This window comes from Camelus bactrianus, chromosome 7 (genome assembly GCF_048773025.1).
Source record: "Camelus bactrianus isolate YW-2024 breed Bactrian camel chromosome 7, ASM4877302v1, whole genome shotgun sequence".
In the NCBI taxonomy this organism is placed as follows: domain Eukaryota; kingdom Metazoa; phylum Chordata; class Mammalia; order Artiodactyla; family Camelidae; genus Camelus; species Camelus bactrianus.
In genome coordinates, this window is record NC_133545.1 from 49,361,906 (window position 1) to 49,380,534 (window position 18,629).

At 35.0% G+C, this 18,629-nt stretch overlaps 1 protein-coding gene across 7 annotated transcripts in view; it reads right to left on the reverse strand.

Annotated features, from left to right (window-relative positions):
• HDAC9 (histone deacetylase 9) overlaps nt 1-18,629 on the reverse strand; it is an 819,260-nt gene that overhangs the window by 45,282 nt on the left and 755,349 nt on the right. For all 7 annotated transcript variants that reach the window (XM_074367374.1, XM_074367375.1, XM_074367376.1 and 4 more), the window contains one exon: nt 3,892-3,976. In XM_074367374.1, coding sequence (XP_074223475.1) covers nt 3,892-3,976 — 85 coding nt within the window. The remainder of the gene's footprint in view (nt 1-3,891; nt 3,977-18,629) is intronic.

Below are 18,629 nucleotides of genomic sequence, written 5' to 3' on the forward strand. Positions count from 1 at the left end.
GTAGATGGCCTCCCAAAAGACATGCTATCTGAGCTGTCTTGAAAACTTAATAGGGATGAGGCAGAAGACTCTGCAGCAGAGTAAACAGCATGTGCAGGCATGAAGCTCCTTGACCGTACTTCCCTTTTGTCATTTCAGAGACAGTTGATCTTTGTATGCATCCACCATCTTAAGATGAAACCAGACTCTGACCTATCAGGGGGCAGCAGGGGGAGGTGGTTACCTGTCAGGAGAAATGGCTGCTCTGCTGTTGCCTTGTAAGGCCTTTTTTTTTCTCAGCTAAATGAGTAACATAAACAAGGACAGGACAATAGGGATGATCCTGCTACAAAATACTCACGTACATGTGGCCAGGCAAAGGGCCAATGCTAATCACAGCCTCCAGCACCTGCATACCCTCAGCTGGGGGGCTCGGTTCTCAAAGAAAAATTCACATAAGGCCTGTCAGCACCTTGCCGTCTGCCTTGGGACAAGGCTATCTAGGAACTTGCCTGAATGTTTCCCACATGCTACAAGGCCTGCTTTTCGACATTTACATAGTTTTCTGATCCTGTAGTCCCAAACCCTAGCAAAAAAGAATCCTTTAGAACCTGGGCTAGGAGGCAAGCTGAAATTCGAACACCTCCTAAAGTTAAAAGGGGGCACCTGTGAGATACTGAGGAGGTTCTCCTGTTAAACAAAGGCTACCTTCAAGGCAGGCTTTATAAACAGGCAATCTGTGCAGTTGCAAAGGGCCATATTCAGAAGGGCCCTCATGCTTGGTTTAATGCTCTGGAGGCTTTTTTTTTAACAAGGAAGCATTCATACATTTTCATCTTGCACTGAGATCCACAAATTTTTAGTGAGTCCTCATGACTTTCCCCACAAAGGTGAAATGGGGAGCCCGATAAAGCCTTTAGCACTTGAAGTGGAAGTGTGTTATAAAACAGAGAAAAGTAAAATTAAGAGAACAATTTTATAGGTTTTAAGGAAATATAGCATTGTTTGCTAAGTCACGCACCCATAATTTTGATTTTCCAAGCCATTATGAAGTTTGCTACTCTGAAATAGCACTTTTTAAAAATTGCTTTATGGACTTTAGACAGCCTCTTTCTGTTCCTTTAGTCCAGAAGAGTAGCCCCAGAGACACACAATTCAAAGAATCATATAAAAAATGTATTTCACAGTGGTCAAAGCCACAGTACTGAACCACATTCTCTGTACTAATTTTCACCCCATGTTCCAAATGGTGAGAGATCACTCTCATCATGTTTTTCTTTTTACAACCTCAACCCACTGTTCAGTTCCTTCTCAACCACAATTTGGGCTCTCTTTGTGGTGATGCTACTCTCAGTCTTCCTTGGTAAATATTTATTCCCATCACCAGCACCTTGCTTTTCATCAGGACTGGCTTCATAATTTGTAGGGTTCACTGCAAAATGAAATGTGGACTCCTTGTCCAAAAACTCAGTGAGAATTTCAAGGCACCAAGAGTAAGAGCATTAAATCATGCATAGTGCCCTTCAAAGTGTGGGGCCTATGTGACCTTGCTGGTTGAAAGTCCTTGAAGCCAGCCCTGATTCTCACTGGCCAGAATTGGGTCAGGTACCCATTCCTTAGCCAGTCACTGTTAAATGAGTAGACAAGCTCAGCCTTAGACTGAGACAGCTCCCTGGAGCTGGGTGTAAGTTCATCTTCCCCTGAGTTGTATGGCACCTGGCGGCAAGGACGCATGAGTAAAACCAGGCTCCTTTTCAGAAGTGAGGAAGGCATAGTTGCTGAGTAGCCAACAGCGGTACCCACCATACCACACCATGTCCTCATGACTCAGAAGGAGGAATTCTTCAGAAGCTCCCTTTTGTGCAAATTTTGGTTCCCTAGAGCTTTGACGAGTTATTCAAATCATTCTTGCTCGAATCTGCCAACTCTCAATTCTCAGGCTCCCATGTACTTCAAACCTCGTCCCCGCTGCCAACCCTTTCTGTTTGTACAAGTAGGAGTGAGAAGACAGGGTTCCATCCTCCTGAGGATTCTCATATAAATAAGGAACCAGGACTAACAGACCATAAAATACACAAAAACTCAAATAACAGAAAAATTTTAAATAAAAATACCACTAATTAAAATCTACATCTTAGTGCTGAGAGTTTATGGAAGTACTGGATTAACAAGCTCTGGGTGGGATCTTCAACAGGAGTTTAGGAGGAAATAGATTTTTGAATGCGAGAATTGGTCAGTGTTGAGTGTTTAAAATGCATTTTGGAGCAGAAGACAGAGATTCACAATCCACAGTGGCAGAATTCTTACACAGCAAATTTTGATAGTACCGTGAATCCTTTTCAAGAGTCAAACAGGTTTGTTTGGCTAAAGAAGACTACACAAGTCACTTGAAAAAAGTCAGTGGTGAAAGGAAAAAAATCATGCAGTGGAAAATCATTACTGGGAAATTAGATCCAATGCAAAAGACAATAGTAGTATGTTTTCTAAAGATATATACAAACCATGAATTTTTACACCTATGTGAAAATTGAGTCTTTTGCTTCTGTCATTTCCTTCAAAACATTCACTCTTCATCTGGCCAAAATCCTGTTCAGTCCTTAAGACTAAGCTCAGGCCCTATTACTGCCAAGAAGCCTTCCTTAAGCCTTCCTTGAACCTTCCTCACTCTCCAGGACTTCTCATGCTGGCTAGAAGGGACTTAAGAAAATGAATGCTCCTTGTGTATGATCTCAGGGCACCCTGTGACTTCTATCGAAATAATCTATTTCAGTGTTTCTCACTCACTGGACTGTAAACTCCGTGATGCTAGAGACTTTGCCTTATTCTTCTCCATAACCTCTGTGCCTTGCCTTTTAAGTGCTCAAGTTATGATGCATCAACATGTAATACATACTTAAGAATGCTTACTGAAAAGGATGTGATCAGAATATACATGCAATAATGATTTTTAATAGTGTGTATATTGGCAAGGGAATACTCAGAAAAAAATAACCATATGTTTCAAAAGTAGATATTTTTATATTGATGACCTTAACGAGGCATTAGATTGGATAAATAAGTACCAGATGAAAAAATAATATAAAACCCCAACCACACCTGTATCTCCAAATTACTACTGAGCAAGCAAAGACAGGGACTCAGAGAGCTGGAAGGTGGCTTCTCCCCTGGTGTTTAAAAATTGTTTCTACGGGAGATTAGCAAAGCTAAGGGTTTTCCTGAGCTTCCTTCACACTTAGTTTTGCCGTCTGGTTTTCCTGTTCATGCTAACTGTCAGGTTAATTTGTGCTTGCTTTCAGAGTGTGTGTGTGTGCGCGCGCGCTCATGTGTGTGAACGCTGATGTGTGTTATCATCTAAAAAGAATAGTTCTTCATAAAGTAACAGCAGTGTGAAATGAAATGAATAGTAAAAAAAAAAGGTTCTAACTTTCCTTTTTTGTTAGTTTTTTTAATAGACTTTCCTCATGAACTTTTCCCTCTCTTGACAAATTTAAAACCAGTAAATGATTGCTGAATTCCAATATCATGAGGAGATAGCTTACCTCAGTTAAGACTGAACAATAAAATCATAACTTCTATGTTATTTTCATTGTTCTGAGTAGATACTTAGTGGTAGTAATGGAAAAAAAATTCAAACACTTTTGAAAAATATGAGAAAAACAAGATTGTAAATCTGGAGCCTCTGAATTTTATCAGTGTAAAATAAGATTACCATGTTAAGAGCAAGGCAAGAACACATTTAGGTATGAATACATAATATGTGCAAATTATAATTACTTCAAATATATTCCTCATATTTGAGAAAATCAAATATATTTCTCACGTGCTCTAATTCTCAATGTGAGTCTAATTATATTTAATATAAGTTTAATTATATATCTTATTAGAAATTAATAAAAAACTTTAAAGACATACTTTGAATTTCAATGATCTTCTGTAAGGAAATAACAGCATTCGTATTCGGAGTCTGGTGGAGAACATCGTCTGTGAGCGGCTCCAACTGCAAGAACAGTAGATAAGAATATGAGCAGAATATTATCACTTTACAGGAAGCCGGACAAAAGCAAACCAAACTGAAACAACCTAAAAAGAAAAGCTTGCTCCAAGAGCTAGTTAACATTGTGCCGATATCAGTTCCAAAAGTGTAGCCAGTTTTATTTTCTGTCTTGCAGCAAGGTAATTGAATTCCAAGGGGCTTTTCTATTGGTCACAAGACTAATCTATGAAGTCGCTGAAGCAGGTGCATGTCTGTGTATTATTCATTAAACATCTGAGTTATTTGTGTAATTTTTGTAGGTTCCTTACAAACCAAATTCCATCATGTCTGTATATGCAGCTGGGCCCTGCAAACGAAACCTCAGGGAAGTTGCAGTAGAGGGGAGGTGGGCAGTCTATTATCCATACTTCTGCAGTGTTTTTACATCTAATTATCTTATACTTTTGGACACTTCACAGTAGAAAGCCATGAGACATAGCTGCTCTTATTCAACTGCTACTGAATAAGTAGTACAGAAAATGTCCAAATAAAACCAAAAGTAAAATAACTATACATTTTCATTTAACTTCTACATCTGTAGTCACACCTATGGTGGAAGCACAGGACAAATTCCTGTCTTGCAAATCTACCATGATCTTCTGGAATTACACTGATTTTTCATGGGGAAGTCCAGCAAACATTACTTTGCAAGAAATGAAAGGAGCTTTAAATAATTTATGGAGTGTTTTGGCCAAACTAAGTCTGATGATGCATCCCTGGGAATACCTTGGTGATGTGGCTTGGTGTGTAGCTGCAGAAAATGCATATCCAGAGCGCTTGCAATCAAAATAGCTGCCCAGCTACTGTGATCCAGAAAGCAAGGCCAGTAATAGTAAAAAGGAATTAACAACAACGCTTTCTTAGAAAATTTAAAATGAGTAGTCTCAAATATTAACTGATAGCCAAACTATTATATGGCTAGAATGGGAACCTATGTCGCTAAATGTACTAAAGCATGAACTCATCTATGTCTCTTCATCTGTAGAAGAAAACAAAAAAACTCAGGGATTCCAAGTTTCCACAGCATATGCAAGTGAATCTTCCCCCCAGGGTCTCTCTGAATTGATTATCCCATACTTCAATCATGGAATCTAAAACAATAGCACCTTTCTTCCAGATGCCATAGGATAACAAACTAGCTCAGGGATATTTATACATGGGTAAATTCACTAAATATAACTTTCCAGAGTGTTTTTCTTAGCTGCCAAAGAAAAACCTTTAAAACATGAAAAGGTTTATTTGCAATAAAGTTTGGTGAGAGGGGCAAAAAAAAAGTGTCAGTGAAAGGTTCTGAAATCTTAAACTCTTAAAACTTGTTAAGAGTCATTTTTTAAAAAATCTAGTATTTCAGGTAGAATCTTCAATAATATGTTATCCTAGTAACACCCTCTTAACTCAGAGGAACTCCTGAATCATAAACGGAAGGTTACTTGGAAACCTCTTACTCAAGAATTAGACAGGGTTGAGCTACCTTGCTCATAAATAATCTTTCCTTTCACTTCTTTCTCCGAGTGCACAGAAAAATTTTAATAGAAATCAGGTAGATTTTGCTAATAAAATGTTCTGAAATATCACTCTGTGTTCGAATATTCAAAAACAAAGGCACACGGTAATAGCAGCATATTTAGTTCTTAAAAAAGCTTTCCTGCAACTTCAGGGTAAAAATGCTGACAAAATGAAAGGTGCTAGCTACTGGAAGGAAAGCTACAGGCAGATGATTAATGTAAAAACCTCCCTTCTGGAATGCTCTTGCAATAGGTCTGTGGGCTACTTTTAAGACCTGAGTTATGCAGAAAGTAAACTTGATTCAGGGTGTTGAGAGTAAAAATACAAACAACCCTAAATCTTCAATTTGGAATCGTCAGTGAGAAACGGTAAAATTGTGTCTACTTATGAAAGCAACCTAGAGAATTAAGGCAATTACATTGATCATTTAAGCCTCCCAAGCCATTTCCCTGCCTGTTTTAGGTGAATGTCATTTAGAGGATTTAACCCTCAGTAAATTGCCCCAATTTGTTTCATTTTGAGGATATACACACAGACAGAGCTGGATTCAGAAAGTTCTCAATACAGGTTCTTTATTTTTTTCTCCAGTAGCTCTGCTGAGAAGGCAATGGCTAATACTCTCAGTTGGCAAGAAGGCAAACAGCATTTAGAGTCTGTTTTCATAAAATTAAAACCTTGTATAGAGGGACCACAGAATTGAGTTGTCTTTTGTAGAAGAGTTTGTTGATTTAATCACTCACAATTACAAGCACTAAAAACATCTGATTGAAGCATCTATTTAATAAATATTTATGAGTACTGGTCATTATCAGTAAAATCTAATAACTCAGCGTAATAAAATATTAAACAAATAGTCATATTTTATAAATTTGGAGCAAAAAACAAGAATATATAGTAAAGCTGTGTTATATATTTCGTTTGGCCAGTAAGATGCAACAAAAACGCTGGCATTGAAGCTAATCAATGTTAGTAAGAGCTATTAAAAGATAAATAAGGAAGTAATTTATGCAAACCAGAGAACTTGTGCATGCAAAAGTTACAATAAGATAAAACAGATGCAGATGTAGGAAATATCACACACCTATCATGCCATCTTTGTTGAACAATTCCAAGTAATAATAGAACTGTAAGATACACTAGATTACTTTAACACAACCTCTTGACATATGAACTCTCATCCTGGTTTATTATATCTAAAGCTTAACTGCAACCATTACTTACAGAGACTCTTTATATACATTTTCGGACTCAGTGACAGTGATCTTTATTTTTCTACATCTCTCGCAGAAAGTTGCAATACCATGTCGATATGATTCAGATGTTTAAGTTGCACATACCATGTGAATTCTAAGTATAATAGCTATTTTGAAAAACCATAAAAATTGTGTCCATTATTATGTTGTGAATAAATAATTTTCAGATTCTTTAGAATCAGATCATTTAAATAATCAAAAATAATTTTAGTTGGCTAAGATGCATTTACGGAAACAGGCAAGGGTACCCTTGGAGAAGCCTGAGTAAGAGTTTTAAAACTCACTTTGTACTTATGAGACATGACAATAAACTATTTTTCAGGATTCAGAACAAAAAGAAAAAAGAGATTATGCAAAATATAACAGGTACATGGGGACAGATGTATCCATCAACCAAGCAAAGGCTCTACTAACTACTCTTAGCTTTTATATTGCTTCCCAGATATGCCAAGTATTTTCAAACTCTTACACCTTTATTTATTCTGTTTCCTCTGACTTCTGTTTCCTCTGTCCTTCTTTGAATTGGTAAATCCTTACAAAGTTATTCAAGGACCAACACAAACATTGCCTGCTCTGAACTCTTTTCTAAAATCCTCTGACAGAGCAAATGACTTCCACCTCTATGTCTTGTTTCCACACAAATACTCTTGTTCACTCTACACATTATCTTCTAGTAAGCCATGTGTGCTAGTCTTTATTTTGTTGTGAGCAATTTAAAGGTAAAGATAGAGCCTGATATATGATAGGCAATTTTTTAAATGTTGGATATATGGAGGAAGAATTAATTGCAAGAAAATGTGGGGAAGTAGCTTTTATTCAGCCCTCCACAGCTAACAGACCTAAGTGGAATAGGTTCTTCCTCTTGGTTGCCTCCTGTAATCAGAGTATATTTTTAGACTGAAAGAGTAGGAAGAACATCAGAGATAGTTCACTTTTTAATCAAAATACTTGATTTTTAATTGATGTTTTAATTGATTTTCAAACTGACCTTCAATTTTGCTAAACAAATTTATTAATTCTTAATTCTAATAATGTATTAACATAACTTTGTATAGACTTTCTACATATATAATCATATCTTCTGTGAATAATGAGAGATTTATTCATTCTTCTCCAATCTTTATATTTTTAAATTTCTTTTTCTTACCCTGTTGCACTGTCTAGGACCACCAGTGTAATGTTAAAAATGAAGCTATAAGAGTAAACATCTTTGTCATGTTTTTTATTTCAAAGAAGAATTCTCAGATTTCACCATTAAATCTGATGCCTACTATAGAATGCTTGTAGATATATTTTATCAAGTTAATAAAATTTCCTTTTATTCCCAGTTTCCCAAAAGTAGTTCATCATAATTGGGTGTTTAATTTTAAAACATCTATTGAAATGGTTATATTTCTTTTTCATTCTCTTAATATGATGAATTATAATGACTTATTTTGTAATGTTAATATGTTACCTTCTTGGCCTAACCCCAATGAGTTTTTGAGATAATGATGAACTGCTAATATTTTGTTTAGGGTTTTAACTGTTATGTTTGTGAGCAAGATTTTCCTGTAATATTCTTTTCTTATAATGATCTTTTGAGTTTGGGTGTCAATATTATATGGGTCTCAAAAATCAGTTGTGAAGTGTTTTCCTTCCCCCACTTCCCCCTTTACTGTAAAACAGTATAAATTATTAGTAGAATTCACTGGTGAAGCTACATGGGTCTAGTGTTTTCTGTTGGTATATGTGGTATTAAAGATTGAATTTTATTAACAATTATAATACCATTCAAATTTTCTGACTTTTGGATTCAGTTTTTGCAAGTGTATGTATGTTATGTATATTTGTAATATTTCACTGAGTTGTACATTCATGTCTTATGCAGTTTTCTGTATGAATATTATATTTTATAATTGAAAGCAATTTAAAAAGAGAGTATATTTTCTGACATAAGAGAATAGAGAAACTAAGTCTGGTTCTTGAGCCCATATGTTTTTCTACTACATTATGGTGCAGCTAAGGAAAAAAATGAGATTATAGGTTTTACGGCAAGAACAACAAATTACATTCTTAGATATAGGCCATGAATTCACTTGCACAGGGAACTGAAAGTCCCCTGAAACATGCAAAGCAACGCAGAAAAAAATGCAGAAGGGGTTCAGTTGTCAGGATCAAAGATATTGCGGGACTTTGGAAGAAAAGAGTATGATTATCAAGACCAAGAGGATAAGAGAACCACATTGCCACGTAGACCTGACCCTCCATGCTGATGAACTAGTATCAGTTCCCTAGTGAGGAGGGATTGGTGGTTAAAACTCAACTTTCATTTAAATAATTATCTTAGAGATGTCTGCAATTAGTTGTATATGTTTAATTTGATTACTTTAGTAAATCTGGATATAATTTTATCCATATTGTGATTCATGAGTCATTCTCGAAATAACCCCTTTTACTCATTTAGAGTCATTAAAATCCTCGACCAAACAGATTGGGAAAAGAAGTAAATCAGGGTAGATTCTATTGGCAATCAAGTTATTACACTAACAGATTATTGAGATTATTCAGACTGAGTCTGCCTGCATCCTGCCTACAATTAAATGATGGTGATATCACATAGCAATAAAGAAACATCTCTGGACAAGAGGGGTGACATTAACCTAACATGTCTTATGATAATCCTAGGAGACCAAGAGGCAAAGGGTACAATATTGGCCATTCAGCTCACAGGAGATACTGAAGGAATTCCTTTAATAAAATAAGAAGGACAAGTGGGCTAGTCTCTGAGGTTATTTCAGTTGAGTTTTATCCAAAACTATCTTGGTTTAGAGATATGTAGGTTACACAATATATCAGCCAATGAATGAAAAACGAGGAAGACTGTGAACAAGTGACTCTATTCACTATCATATCCAAATAGAAAACCATACTTTCCATGACACTTATCTATGGAAAGTTCGGACATGATGGCACATTTAAGCATCTATGGCAGTAACTAGCTAAATAATTTAAAATGAACTTAAAGGTAAAAATAAGGAGGCAATTGGTCTAATGGAAAGAGGATAATGAATGCAATTAGTTGGATAATTCAGACTATTAATAGTTTTGTTTAAGCACTGAGGTAAGATTGTGGGTATGCAATATAAAGAAAACATTTCAAACCACACAGTTGAGTTAGGAAAATTATATATACATATGTTAAACTGAAGTTCCAATTACATTTAAGGGATGTGTGCTCAGTGCTTTATATGTAGTTTCCTAACATAATGTCCATAGTTGAAACATCAATTGTTATTAAAAAGGCTTAGTTCATCTTATCAGTGAAAAATCTAGCTTCCTTGTCTTTGTTTCCAAGTAAGATAAAATCTGATAGCTATACTTCGTCCTCATGTTTCATTGTCTTTGATCCTTGTTTGTCTTATCCTCATTTGTTTTATTTTCTCTTCTTCAATTTGCTGATATGCATGTTTCTAAACTGTTTTCCTTAATTTTTTTAGTGAAGAGATTTTTACTATACTGCTTTTGAAATGTTGATTTTTCTGCTAAGAACTGTTTCATATCATGCAGCAGTGGTACAGTGGTAAATGTTGAACAGCTGACTCTACAGAAATAGCTGTAATTTGTAGCATTTGCTGATTTCCATGGTGTAAATACCCCCACCATGGCCTATTTCAGGCTACCAATGTGATGTCATTGAACTCAGATTTGAGTAGAGAGATGCACAATTAGCTCTCACAAGCCATTAAGAGCCTGCTGTAACATTTCACTGATAGAGACTACTACTTTGTTAATAACTTGGGAAACATTTTTCCTAATGATTATTTCCCTAATAAACTTTCATTTTCTCATATGAGATTCTGCCTTATTCAAAAATCATACAGTTTTGTTGTTATTTTACCCCAGAGAATGGGACTCATTTGTTTGTCTCCCCTATTTTCCATAGAAATTCTGAAATTCCTTACAGTCTTCCATTCCACAGATCCAACCTCATTATTTACTTTTATTCTAGTCAAAGTAGCCTCTCCTCTGCCAAAAATAAAACAAACAAACCCAAAAAAGAGCCAGCCACAATTCCAAGAAGTTTTAATGTCTTTACGTATTTTCACTACATGAGATAAATCCTTCCTTTTGATTTTAGCTTGTCAAATTATCGTTTTAATTCAAGACCAAAGTTAAATGTTCCTTCCTCTATTAAAATATTCCTCCATCCTTACAGTTAAAAATAAAGGGTCCTACATAAAATTCCCAAAGTACTTTGTATTTCTTTTACTTTTACTTGTATTAGAACTTTCGGGTACAAAATGATGTCCAATAAAAGACTATCTAATGAATGAACAGATAAATGAATGTCATAACATGTTTAAGTCACCACAGAAAAGAAATGCTTTCTTTTTTTTATTGGTAACCAGAACCCTATGAAGTGTTCACTTTCCCAGTCCACATTCCTTCTAACACCTTCTGAAAAGCCTAAAGATAAACAGTACAGAAGATCTGCATGATGGAGTTTTAAATTATCCAGATAGCTTCTACTTTATTTGGCATTTGCTAAAACAGATAAACAGAAAACTCCACAATCACTTTGGCTCAGCTTCTCATAAGCTTTTAAGAAATGCAAAATCATAGGCCATATCTACTATAGAAAGTATCTTCAAATATTTTCCAAGACATTTTAACTCTTGAGGTTATCCATACATTCTCTTTCAGAGTGTGGATAGGTTTCAAAGTTTAAGAAAAGACCATGAAAACCATTATTGCGGATTATCACACATTTTGCCATATTCAGTTCTCCCTTCTGCTCATGAATTGCAACTAAATAGGAGCTTGTAAACTTTCCCAGATTCACACCCATCTCCCAATGGAGCCAGCCATACTAATCTAAAGGATGAAAAAGATGGCAAAACTACTTCCCCATTCAAAATCTAATACAAACAACCCCCTCGATGAGCAACTTGGACAACAACATCTCAAGAGTTCACCTCAGTGGTGGCTGTCAACACGGAAGTCAATTCAAGAGACTTTTTCAACACCTTCAGAGCAAAAAGTCATCTTGGAAAGATTATCAACACACACAATCACTAAGTGTAGCCACTGTTGCTGAAATCCAAGTCAGATGAAAGCAGCTGAGCCTAGTCAACAGGAGGTAGCAGAAAAAAAGGAGAAAGGAGAGAAAGGGGAAGGTAAGAAGGGGAAAAGACAGACAGAAAAGAAAAGAAAGGAAAAGAAAAAAGGAGGGAGGGAGGGAAAGAAGGAAGGCCCAGCAGCCAAACCTTAATAAGAGGAAGGGAGATCAAGGAAGGGCGTGCTATCGATTCAAACATTAAGTGCAGAACCTTCAGTACCAGAAGCTACAGCATCATCTCAACAGCTTTCACGTCTATGGCAGTTTGGGTTTTCTTTTTCCCTTCTAACAAGCTGAAAACTGTCATTTATTCTGTTTTGACAGGTGGTCTTTTAGTGGCCATGTTCTCCACTCACTACCCAAGGCTCTTATTGCTGTATGTCTTCTTTCTTTTACCTATCTTGAGTTTTTCAATGTTTTCATTCTAGATTCCATTGGAATGCCAACTGCTTAAGCTTATCTCACCTCTTAAGAAAATTTCTTTCAGAGGAAGCAACCCAGGGTGCTGCTAATTGGCTTTGCATAACAGTAGGCAAATTTGGCCTTAAAGCTACTGTGACATTGTTTGCCAGCCAGCACAAAAGCAGATTACCAAAATTAGTTTTTCTGAGAACCTCACAGATGTTTCTGTTACCAATACTAAAAATGATGCGATTATTCACATATGTAACTCTGATCCTATTTCAAACCTGATTCTTCTCTATTAAGATAGTCGCTTCAATTTCTTGCGATCCTCAAGCTGGTGTTTCTACAGGCTTCATTAAAGAAGTCCAAAAACATTCATCATACAGTGATTGGACTGATAAATCTAAGCTCTAAGCTTTACCAAGAAAAAGAAACAGAGGACTTCTTGTATGTCTTCAAAATCAGTTGCCTCAAGGAATTTCCTGCACCATGCTCAAATTAGTTTTAATCCAATAGTATACTATTTTGACTGACCTTGTGCATATTTCTTAAAGGACTAGTTAAGAGATTTTTGCTAACTAGATCACTTTCATGATAAAAAAATTTTTAAAAAGAAGAAATGCCTATTTGGGGTGTAACACTCAGATAACTTTTTTTTTCAACTCAAGTTTTTGGTACTCATCTGTGTGTCTACAGTGAGATGCAGAGCCAAGAGTTCCTGCTGATTTTACAATTCCTTTGGGTTATGTAATACACATTATTCTGCTGATAACAAGCCATATGAAGCAGCATTTTGCTGTATTGACATGGCCTGGCCAAGAACAACAAGGAAAAGAAATAGCATTCAAAAAACTGGCAAAATGTTTATGAATTCTAATCTTCTGCACATGAATAAATACATCTGACAAAGCGCAGAGTCCCTCAAAAAAGCCCTTCTTGACCTTCCTAATTTGAGTTCAATTGCATGTTCAGTGTTGAGAAGCCAGAGTAGGTTCTGCCAATGTTTTAAGCTCAAGCTTTACTACATTTTGTTATTTGTAAAAATGAAATCCCAGATAATAAGTTATAATTGCCCTATTAATCACTGGAAAAGGGAGTTCAGAGGGAAATTGGGATTTGAAATTGCAATAATTGGTATCCTGAAAGATATCTTTTTAAATTTTCTTACCTAGAGCCAATCATGGAAAACTACTATGAAAACTACATATATGCACTTATTTCCAATGGTGAGGTGCACGCATATGCCTTATATATTAGCTTTTCTAAAGAAATGAAACTTGAAACTTCAATGTAGTCATGCTGTTACTCACAATGACCTTTGAACTAGAAAAAAATACAGAAAACCAGGCCTTGGATTTTAAATTATATTGTCAATGAAAGTGAGAAGAATTCTTTCTTTCTTAAGTTGTTTCAAGCATTACATTTTCATTTCCTTTTTTCAAATGAATTATAATGTACAACACATATGTATTTTTCTTCCATTTTTCATTAAAATTCTTTCTTTCTCTTAGCTTTGTTTCTTTGTACACTAATAGACCTGACACACCAAAATTTACTTTTCAAAGTTCAGTATACCAAGTCCATATGTTGCCCTTAAAGTATCTTGTATAAAATCTATGTTCTTGTTTGTACCCCTAAGATATCTCAATTAACAAAATACAGAAAGACATAGATTATTTATATCTCTCATTTAGTTTATGATGAACAAATTTTAGATCATGCTTACACAACTGAAGATAGCCAATGAATAGGACAGGTGGTATTTGGGGTATTATAATAACTAAATCAAATTTAGTATAAAACATCAAGATAATGAAAGTTAATTAAGTAGTCAATATAGCCAAAAATAATCATTTCAATTATCACTTACTGGAATTTTTAGCACCTATACATCCACCTGGCAATGTTTAAGATTGAACAATGATACTTTTATTCTTTCCTCTATTTAAGGCCTGGTCTTTCTAGAAAGACAGAATAGGCATAGGTCTCAAACTTTAAATTAGGTGACATCCTTCTAATGTCTCTGAGTGCTCGATGAAAACAGTCTTTTTGATCTCTCGGTATAGCTCATATAATAAAATGATCACGGAAATCCCAGTCAAGTGAGTATAACAAGGGAAGGAAGGTACAAGACACATCCATTTTACTCTTTAGTAAGTTCAGAGAAATTATGAAAAACATGTAACTCCACACAACTGACTTGAATCTGCTCTGAACCACAATCATCTCTTAAAGAAAGAGACCACATGAAAAATTATTCTACCCTCACTGGAAATCCTCCTGTGGAAGAAAAGAGTGGGCCAAGTGCAGAGATTACAACAGCACAGAGACAGAATCTCATTTGAGTGAATATGCTCAAATAGAGCCAGTGAAATCCATAATTTCCTTTCACATAGTTGGAAAAGTAGTTGGCTTTTGCAACTGAGTAACATTTCTTTCTGGGAAGGTCAATCATCCATGGAGCCACAATCCACAACATACTGTGATTTTCTGCACATCTGGCATAAGTCTTTCTAATGCAAATTCTAAAACCAGTCTGCTTCCTTAAAATGTTTCTATATTTAAAATCAAATAAGTAATTTAAGAATATAGGTGAATATGCAAAATATGTTATCTGCTGGGAAAACAGAACAGCCTAACATTAACTGATAAGGTACAAGTAGCATTTATTTTTACATTCCTTTATTACAACAACAAAAAACAACAAAAAAACCCCCCAAAAAACAAAAAAACCCCCAACATTCTGTTTGATATTATTTGCTTATAAGAATCTCAGAGAGATTTTAATATTTAGAAAATCTTAGCTACTCTGAACTATGTGTGATATGAAATAGCAGTCCACTAACAACAGCACTAATCACCAAATAGTTACATCCTTTGGGTTACTGTGCTGTCTGAAATTACTCAACAAAGCAAAGATTTGAGCAGTGCTTATACTTTCCTTCACATAAAAAATACATATTTGCTGCAATAAATATAGCACAATAATCATGTTGAAGCAACACAGGTTTGTAAGAATGATGACCATCAAACTTATGAGTTCAGTGTGCAGAAGACAAGATACCTTTTCTCCTTCATAAATACTACAGGTGAAAACATGAGTTACTGTTAAAAAAAACAGTATGAAAGATTTTAAAAGTGACTTTTTATACGTTTATTTTATAAGCAAAGTAGTATTTCAAGTTTATGAAAAATGCAAAAGATATAAGGTAGTTTTAACACTGTACATTCACTATAAAAATAAAAGAAATGATATGATAATATTAATGAATATATACACAAACTTAGAAATATTTGTTGAACTGCAATTAATTTGTTCAAAAGCTTTTCATGGTCTGAAGCTGAACCTAATAGTGATTTGATTTGAAGTCTACAGAGTAGTCAGAAAAACATGTTGCAATTTAGTTATGATGTGACGTGAATGAAAAAAGAATGATCTTTGGCAATGTAAATTCAAGTTCAAATCTTGAATCTAATGCATTCTGGCTGCATGACGTTGAATGGATTTCTCAAACCTCTTTGAGACTCATTATGACTATCTGTAAGATGGAAATATATATCCCTCAGCCTAGGGGATTTATAAAAGGTGACAGAAAAAAGGATTTATAAATATTTTAAGACCCCAGACCAAGATGGTGACACAGGAGGCTCCTGAATTTTCCTCCCCCCATGGATGCACTGAATGTATAGCTACAAACAGAAATTCCTTGAAGGAAACTAGCTGAAGTGACTCCTTTACATTGAGCAAATGAGAAAATACCCACATCAAAGTGGATGGGAAATGCTGAGATACATTCTGGCATGAACCTTCAATTCCCAGCTTCTTCCTGAAGAGTGAAGGGTTTGTACCACCCATCTAGCACCCCAACTTTTAAGTCTCCCACCAGAAGAATGGGCTCCCCAAACACCTAGCTCTGACATCCAACAGGGCTTGGGTTCATGAATCCCACAGGATGACAGCAAAAATAGAAGCAGTTCTTAGGTGTGCAAACACTTACTAAGGCTATCCCTCCAGGATCAGAGTAGAGGGAACAGGCAAAAATGCTCACCTCCTAGTCTTTTTCTGGAAGGGATTTGACTACTCATGTTATAAGCTGCTGCCTGAGGGGTCTGGCTTCTAATCAGCACACATCAAGGTGCTGACTGAGTCTCCTCAGAGCCTGAAAGAGCTGGCGGGCATTTCTCCTGCCTTCTTCTTCTGGTTCCTTCAAACAATAAAACCAAGTCACCAGTTCTCCCTGGAATGAGCTTGTTCATGTATCTAGTACCCCAAATTTTATGGCTACCACTTGAAAGATGGGACCCCAAAACTCACTGGTAATGTAAATATATGATTAAATTCAGAATACTCAAATATTGTAATAGTGGTGGGTAAATCACTTATAACCCTAGTATAAAAGTTAAAAGACAGAAATATTAAAAATAATAACTACAATATTTTTAAATGATTACACAATAGAAAAAGATGTAAATTGTGACATCAAAAGCATAAATTGTGGGAGGGAAATATAAAATATAGAGCTTCTGTATGCATTAGAAGTTAAGATGTTGTTGGCTTAAAATACACTATTATAACTGTAAGATGTTTTATGTAAGCCTCATGGTAACCACAAAGCACATACCTACAGTAGATATAGAAAAGACAAAGAGAAGGGAATCAGAATATACCACTACACAAAATCAACAATTCACAAATGGAAGACAGCAACAGAGGAAGAACCGAACTACAAAACATCCAGGAAACAACAAGATCGCAACAGTAAACCCATATATATCAATAACTTCTCTAAATTAAATGGACTAAATTCTCCAATCAAAAGATACAGAGTTGCTGAATAATTCAATAAAACAGGACTTAACTATATCCTACCTATAAGAAAATCACTTCAGATTTAAGGACACATAAACTGAAAGTGAAGGAATGGAAACTATACACCATGCCAATGGAAAGCAGAAGAAAGCAGAGTAGATTTACTTATATCAGAAAAAATAAATTTTAAGCCAAAAACTGTTAATAAGAGACAAAAAAGGCCATTATATAATGATAAAGGGGTCAATTCACCAAGAGGATATAACAATTATAAATATTTATGCATCTAATATATGAGTACCTAAATTTATAAAATAAATATTAACAGATCTGAAGAAAGGAACAGATAAAAACACAGTATTATGAGGGGACTTTAATATCCTATTTTCAACAGATAGATCAGATAGAAAAATAATAAGGAAACATTGGACTGAAACTATTAGGTTGTATAGACCTAAAAGACATATATAGATCACGCCATCTAACAGCAGCAGAATATGCATTCTTCTCAAGCACACATGGAACATTCTCCTGTATAGATCACATATCAGGCCACAAAACCAGTCTTAGCAAATTTTAAAGGACTGAAATCATCCCAATTATCTTCTCTGACCACAGTGGCATGAAACTGGAAGTCAATTACAAGAAAAAAACTGGAAAACTCACAAATATGTAGTAATTTAATAACATGCTCCTGAACAATCAGTATGTCAAGGAAGAAATCAAAAATATCTTGAGACAAATGAAAATGGAAACACAACATACCAAAACTTAAGGCATGCTGCAAAAGGAGTTCTAAGAGGAAAGTTTTAATGATAAATGCTTACATTAAGAAAAAAGAAGTATCTCAAATAAACAACCTAACTTTACACCTCAAGAAACTTAAAAAAGAAAGATAAAAGTAGAAAGAAGGAAATAACAAAGATCAGAGTGGAAATAAATATAATAGAGAATAAAAAGAAAATAGAAAAAAATCAATAAAACTAGAGCTGGTTTTATAAAAAGATAAACAAAATTGATAAAACTTTAACTAGGCTAAGAAAAACAGAGAAAAGCTCAATTGATAAAATCAGAAATGAATGAGGAGATATTACAACTAATAACATAGAAATACAAAGCATCATAAGAAACTACTATGAACAATTATATACCAACAAGTTAAATAACTTAGAAGTAGATAAATTCCTAGAAACAAAAAAACCCATCAAGACTGAATCATGAAGAAATAGATAATCTGAACAAACCAATTACTCATAAGGAGACTGAATCAGTAATCAAACACCTCCCAACAAAGAAAAATCCAGAATCAGATGGCTTCACTGGTCAATTCTATCAAATATTAAAGGAGTAATACCATCTTTCTCAAACTCATCTAAAAAACTGAAGAGGAAGGAACATGTCCAAACTCATTTTAGGAGGCCAGAATTTTCCTGATACCAAAACCAGTATAGAGCACTACAAGAAAAGAAATTATAGGCCAATATCCCTGATGAACATGGGTGCCAAAATCTTCAACACAATATTAGCAAACTGAATTCAACA